General features: G+C 50.0%; 1 protein-coding gene across 1 annotated transcript in view; it reads left to right on the forward strand.

Annotated features, from left to right (window-relative positions):
- tenm4 (teneurin transmembrane protein 4) overlaps positions 1–7,500 on the forward strand; it is a 139,814-nt gene that overhangs the window by 92,366 nt on the left and 39,948 nt on the right. Inside the window, 3 exon segments of the mRNA XM_060075790.1 lie at positions 94–145; positions 3,937–4,169; positions 6,018–6,172. Coding sequence (XP_059931773.1) covers positions 94–145; positions 3,937–4,169; positions 6,018–6,172 — 440 coding nt within the window.

Consider the following 7,500-nt stretch of genomic DNA (forward strand, 5'->3'; position numbering starts at 1 on the left):
TCTAACGGCATGATTATTTTCCTCCTAATCACTTTCCTCCTCCACTAACAACTAACATTTTCCTCCTTCTCTCTCTTTTTTTTTTGTGTCTTGCTTTCTGCTGCTGCCTGGCTTACTTTGACAGAAATAAAGACTTCAGGCATAGGTAAGCCCTGCAGCCTGTCCCCAAATGTCCCCAAAAAACCCTTTCCGCTGTCGTACCCCGAGAGATATATCGCCTCTCACACAACAATTCAATTCAATGCATTACCTGTTGCTAAGAATAGCTTGATATAGTCCTTTATCGAGCCACGGTTTCCCTCGTATTTACATGAAGAACTTGCGGTGACCTTACCGAGGAATAACGCGTCGGCAACCCTAAAGATTATCTTTTAATATAACGGGTGCCTGCGTGATCTTTGTCTTGGTAAAGCTTACGTTTTATTGGTTCATTAACAACCTCTCCTGAGCTGACATGATCTGAAAGGTCTAATCGCATTAGGACGCAGCGGTATGTTTGCAAACTGATAAATGAAGAAACTATTAGGGTAAATGTCACGGCAGCGAGGCGGCGGTGAACGGTTAGCTTAGGCGGCGCTGGATACCGACTTCTTCAAGAGCGAAAAGGCAGATTCCGCCAACTCCGCTATGGTCCTCTTATCTGCTCCAATATGGCCAATCGGTGGACGTAATTGATCCGGAATGTTTGCAGAGGCTACTGTTAAACATCGATACTGCAGAGTTGTTTTTTGGTGGAAGTCTGCTCGCTGGAATCACAACGGTTTCCCACAATGGCCACCAGAAGGGAATGTGAGGTCGTTAGAAGCCTGGATGTTATCAAGGGCTGAATGACAAAAGAAGGACTCCATATGCCTTCGTGGATGTAGGGGGGGGGGGGGGGGCAGTGGGGGAGTCAAATCTTCATTGTGTGCTGTCTTTGGATAGCAGTTCTCAGGCAAAGGCCCACCCATTGATTTTCTATCAGAGGTCATGACTTGGCTTAAAATGCCGCATTACGGCAGAGATGAGAAGCCAAGTGACTCTAGGTGCTGGCCTTTATCTGGAGACCAGACCACGTAAACACTACACATTGTGAGGCTCGCTCTCCCTCTCTCTCTCTCTTTCTCTGTGTGTCTCTCTCCCTCTCTCTCTCTCTCTCTCTCTCTGTGTGTCTCTCTCCCCGCTCTCTCTCTGTACACCTCCTATAAACGAATGCAGTCCTGCCTTTATGGCTTTATCTTTTTATCTCTCGCACATCTTTGTGCACTAGCACAAACACACACGCACACACACACACACAGACACACACTCACAAAGGCAAGCAGACATAAACACACACACCCATGCACGCTCACATGCACACTCTGCCCTGCTTACCGGAGCAGGACAGAGGAAACGTGTAAAGCGCTCCATGCACGGGAGACATTTGCATATTAAAAAGCAGATTTGTCCCAAGGAACGACTCATGCTGTGTGTGTGCATGCACAGGAGGGGTTGGCTACTGTCTTAATGTGTGTGTGTGTGTGTGTGTGTGTGTGTGTGTGTGTGTGTGTGTGTGTGTGTGTGTGTGTGTGTGTGTGTGTGTGTGTGTGTGTGTGTGTGTGTGTGTGTGTGTGTGTGATTGGTACAACGACAGTGCTCAGAGGGGGGGATGATCTTACCGCAGTACCACCACCACCACCACCTCCACAAATGTCCCTAACCCTCTTCATGCCCTCTCTCTCTCTCTTTCCCCTGCTCGCTCGCTCTCTCTCCCCGCTCCCTCTCCCTCCCTCTCTCATCGCCACGGCGGCATGCCGCAAAATCCAATTATCTTCCACAAACTGGATGTTGTCAGTGAATATAGATGGAGTCCATGGGCCAAGGTCGCCGTGGTAACGCCTCATAGTTTCACGCACTATGGGGCAGCGCAGGTCTACATGCGACCTGCAGCAGATAAAGTATCAGCTGATTACTTATGCACCCCCCCCCCCCCCCCCCCCTACCCCCGGCAAGGCCTACAAGTTTCTCTCCTTTTCAGAGACCAACCGGTTCAAACTGGGAGCTCAGGTAACATTAGAGCAGGTCATTAAACAGAATGTTGCTGGTTTGACTCCCGGCTCCTGCTAGCTAAGTGTCGAGGTGTCCCTGAGCAAGACACCGACCTAACCCTCACTGTTGCCATGCATAAGTCGACACCGCCGTTGGCGTAGGAACGGGTGAATGCGAGGCACTAATTGTGAAGCATTTTCCGTGGTCACGGGCTTGGAAAGCTGGACGTGATTGCAGTCCAATTATTGGTTGGCTGAAGCCTCCCATCGCCACCGATTGGCTGGAGGTCAATAATCGCTCAAAATGGACATTCCTGCCAGGAGTTATTCTTCTGAAGTGTAACTGCTTTACCTCAGTGTCAGAGTCGCATGGAAATAGGGCGGGTGGGGGGTAGGTTTAATCAACATTTGAAAATATTCTGGGTTCGATCCCCCAAAGTCCACATTCTACCTGTAGGCCTCCTCGAGATGGAAGCCCAAGCCCTTCTCCTTGCTTGTATCTTAAATGATTCAATGTGAGCCTAGAGTGTGTGTGGTTGATGGCTGGTTCGAGCAGCCTCCCCTGACCCCAGCCAGACCGATTGGATTCTGGGCCTGGGTGAGGCTGCCGACCTATGGTTTATTGAACGATCATACCCATAGGTCAAACCACCCGTCATCACAACCCCCCCCCCCATGTCTTGGGTTCGGGGGAGCCCAGTAAAAGCCACCCAGGTTGATTCTGGCCGCCGCCTAGGTGGCGCGTAGCACGGAACGTGGCTGCAGTGTGCTGCGTTGGATAAGGGCGTTGTCCAAATGACTAAATACATATTAATAAATGGTAAATAGGTCTTTCCCTCCCCTGGAGACCTTCAGGGTGATAAAGTGGAGTCTCTATCTCCTTTCTTTCGTTCCTAGGATCTGGTTTGAATAATTCCCTGTCAACGGGTCTCTGGGTGCTGATTATACAGTCTGGTCTAGCGGAAGTGCCCCCCTCGCCAGAGTCAAGTTACTTTCAAAGCGTTCACAAAGGAAGAGATAGATAGAGAAAATATAATATTCAATTTGTTTTTTTTTTCCCCCACTTCGGCCGAAAAGGCTTCTCCGGTACCTTTGAGTGTCGGCAGGGGCCTGCTGGACATTGATCCAGTCAGCGGGTCGGAGACCTGGCCGCTGGGACCGGATCAATCCGGGCCGAGGACGGAGATGAATGTTCACCGCTCCAAGGGAGAGACGCTTCTTAGTCAGGCCAATAACACGACGGCGTTTGGGGAGGATTATGTTTGCAGCGCTGCCGGTATATTTTTCGAATTCGTGCCTCACGGATGTAGGACGTGGGGTTGAAAATATCGTTTTTATTAAACAATGGAGTTTATTAAAACACAAAGCCGACCGCGTATATTCTGAATAATGGATACAAATATCTTTCCCTGGCTGCACATTAAGACTGTTTTCATTTGATAAAACAAAAACATTTTATCATTTGATTAAATTGAAAACAGTAGGAAATATACGGTTTCCCCCTTCCAACCGTGTGTTACGACGCCACGACCTTGATCTACAGATTGTGATGTCTTCCGCCATGCCTGCAAAAAATTCCCAATAATTACCGCAAAAATACGATGTTCGATTGAGCCAGGTTGTGTATCCGTTTTCTTTCAACAACAGATATTTTCTAACCAAGACGTCCGGGTCAAAATCATTTCTACTCCCGCCACGTTCTGCCTTGTTTAATCTCCCTCTGCCATCCGGGTCTCCGCCACCTCGCTTTGCAAAGCGTAATTGTGTCCGATCGACTCCCCATATCGGCTTGTTAAATCCATTCCAACCGCATTGCATCTTGTTCTACTCGAAAGTGCCCCCTGTTCTCTTCTTCCTACTTGCTGCTTCATTAACCCCCCCCTTTGTGTCTTCCACTTCCTGTCTACTTCCTGCTTCGTCCCGACAGTAACAGCCCCGCCCATAAGTACTACCTGGCGGCCAGCCCTGTGAGTGGCGCGGTGTACCTGTCTGACACCGGCAGCCGGAAGGTGTTCCGGGTCAAGTCCCTGAGCGCCGTGAAGGACGTGGCCAAGAACCTGGAGCTGGTGGCGGGCACCGGGGACCAGTGCCTGCCCTACGACGACGCCCGCTGCGGGGACGGGGGCAAGGCGGCCGAGGCCACCCTCACCAACCCTAGAGGTAGCGTGTTAGCATCAGCTATGCTGTTACCCGACAGACACTAGGCAAGCAGGAGAATGTTACATTGTCGGAGATATTTGATTTTGAATTATATGTTGGTGCATTTTTATTAGAAGTAATTATATGCATATATATCCTTAAAGTTTTGAATGGTCAGATTCATTCAGAAAAAACGGCGAAAAGCGAACTATGTATATTGATCGGGTTAAAAAGATCTGTGGGGAAGCAAGAAGTTGCTGTTTTAGTAATCTGTGGATCTATCCTAAAGTTGAACCACATGCAAGTATAAATATATAGGACTGGTCCATACATTTACATTTCCAATCGACAACCTCACAAACAAAAGGAATAGCAACATACTACAAGACCAGTGAGTCGCCTTACAAAAAAAACGTTATTTTGTCAGCAGTGTGTACATCTTTGAGATGGCCAGTGAAGTGGAGATCAACCGACTTCTGTTTTCAATTTTGATTCACTCTGAATAATGTGTGCAGAATCCAGCCCTCCTGAGGTCTTAAACCGTGTTGGCGCTTTACAACGCATGACAGAATCTGCTGATGCAGTGAGCGCATTCCCCCTTCTTCCAAATCAACCTTGGCTTTCAGACCACACTTCTGCCTGCCTGCGCGGCTTTTTGTTCCAGCCCCCCCGAAAAAAACAAAAGCACAAAAAAACGACCCCCGAAGGTGTATTCCAAACAACTGAGTTAAAAATATATCTTCTTGTAGAGTGAGTAGCACACTGCCCTCCGGGAAGGGGCAACCTGTGTACGGTATGCACATGTAGCAGCCGTCATGTGACAGAATGTATGAAGCTGAGCGAGGGAGAGAACAGCAGGAGTCTACCCGCTTCCCTTCCGGCGACCCCTCGCGGGGCTGCAGACGGACGCGCACAGAGCCGGATCGATACCCTTTAGTCCTCGCTCGCTGCTTTCTATTTTGGCTTTCGCTTTCTAACCCCTCGCAACCTGCTGCCTTCGTGAGCCACGGTCATTTTCAAGCATTGAGCAGTGTCGAATGTCGATTTACCCTGACGCACACACACACACACACACACACACACACACACAAACACAGATGCGCACATACCTACACACACATGCACCGATATACACATGTGCTCCGATACTGACACACCTCCACACAAATACCCACCCACCCACACACACAAACACACACACACTCTCACAAAAACACACACACATAGACACACACACCTTTGGATTTGGGTTTGAATCTTTTCAAATTTTGGGTTTAGGTTCTATCAAGTTTATTGTGTATTTAGTTGGACGTATTTAGTTTGATAGTGCATTGGGATAGGATCTATGAAGTCGATAGTGTATTTGGTTTGGACCTGATTGCTTATTGGGATGACTCGCCCGTCATAAGGCCACGTGGCTGCTCCTTTGTCCTCCCCTTGTAGATGGTAATGATTCACATGCCCAGAAACATGCAGCCAGCAATCTGGAATCTGCGACGGGCTCCCAAAGCGTCTGGCACCCGCCGGCGTAGATCTCAGATCTCCCTGTTCCCCGCCTGTTGAACCAGTCCAAACGGACTCAACGACATGTGTAGGTTTGCCAACGGTTAATCCAAAGGTAAAGGGGATTTTTCCGATTGCGGCCCGGATCGATCGGTAGTCCTCATCTGGTTTGATGTCTCCGTTGTGCTTTGTTATTGACGGGGACGGGGGGGGGGAAATCAATGCCGGCGTTATATTTTATTACAGCGCGCTGGCCTCCCCTCCCATGTCATAAATCCCCTCCAGACAAAACGCCTGCCGGCTCCCCCTGCGTGGCCGACCCCGGGGGCTGACGCCTTGTTGTTCTTATTTGACGTGTCGCCGCAGGCGTCACCGTGGACAAGTACGGCATCGTCTTCTTCGTGGACGGCACCATGATCCGTCGGATCGACCAGAACGGCATCATCTCCACCCTCCTTGGCTTCAACGACCTCACCTCCGCTCGGCCCCTCAGCTGTGACGCCGTGATGGACATCTCGCAGGTGAGAGCCCCAAGCCCCTCCTCTCGCCCCTCCCCCCCGCTCCTACCCTCGCTCCTCCCCTTGCCCCTACCCTAGCCCCTACTCTATCTCCTCCCCTCGCCCCTACCCTCGCCCCTACTCTATCTCCTACCCTCGTTCCTCCCCTCGCCCCTACTCTATCTCCTCCCCTCGCCCCTACTCTATCTCCTCCCCTCGCCCCTACTCTATCTCCTCCCCTCACCCCTACTCTATCTCCTCCCCTCGCCCCTCCCCTCGCCCCTACTCTATCTCCTCCCCTCGCCCCTACTCTATCTCCTCCCCTCGCCCCTCCCCTCGCCCCTACTCTATCTCCTACCCTCCCTCCACCGCTGGCCACAGCGTTTCAGACCGACCAATGAGCTCCATCATGGTGGCACCGCCATTTCTAAATGAACTCGTCACTTGCTCCACGAGCAATACAAGCAGCGTTACAACTACCAATTTAGGACTGACCACTTCTTTCCCGGAATGTGTGACTTTTGGCATTCTTCCAGGGACCGCACCCAGAAGCACCAACACAGAACCGTAAATGCAAGCACCAGCGTGGATCCCCCTGGCTATTTGAAGTACAAGTAGGATAATTTAGGCTTTATCCGATGGTATTTGCTGGATAGTCAAGCTGTATTAAGGAGGTAATCCCAGCTAGGGGTCCTTCCAGAATATGATCGCTCCATTGTATGAAATACTCTCTTTACCTCAAGTGAACTTTTCGTATTTCTTGTGAACAGCGATTGGTTTTATATAACCTGCCTTCGATATTACTGTTGGGATGATTGTCTCCCTCATAAATGATCGCTTTGAAAGTTCTAGCCTCCGAACCATAAGTGTCAGAGAGTGCCTCATTCCTGTTGCCCATAGATACCAACCTGGCTCTGTGGTCCATAAGCCTGGCCTAGTTCAAGGCTTGCTCTGTGAAGTGTTTGGTTAGTTTACCCTGTAGCTTGATCACAATGTGAAAGGTTGGCCTTCTAGCAATGTGATTCGAATGTTAGCCTGCTAGCAATTTGATATCAAGCGTGCTATCAAAGATGAATTTTTACATACTGCAGAATGTGATCCGAACCGTAGCCCGTGACAACGTGTTCTGCATGTTGGAATATCGTAACTAGCAGGTGTTTTCTCCAGAGCAGGTGAACGGGGACTGCCAGAGCCTGAGGCGCGTGAGCACTGATTGGATTCACAGCTTTCTACACTCAGCCTTGGTAAATTGTTTTTACAAAGTGCAGGCGTCTAAGCACGTAGGGCAGCCACGCACACCGCCACGTAAGGGACAGGCGTGATCTGGGCTGAAGGCTGCGATATAATTGGTC

This window comes from Gadus macrocephalus, chromosome 16 (assembly GCF_031168955.1).
Source record: "Gadus macrocephalus chromosome 16, ASM3116895v1".
Taxonomy (NCBI): Eukaryota; Metazoa; Chordata; class Actinopteri; order Gadiformes; family Gadidae; genus Gadus; species Gadus macrocephalus.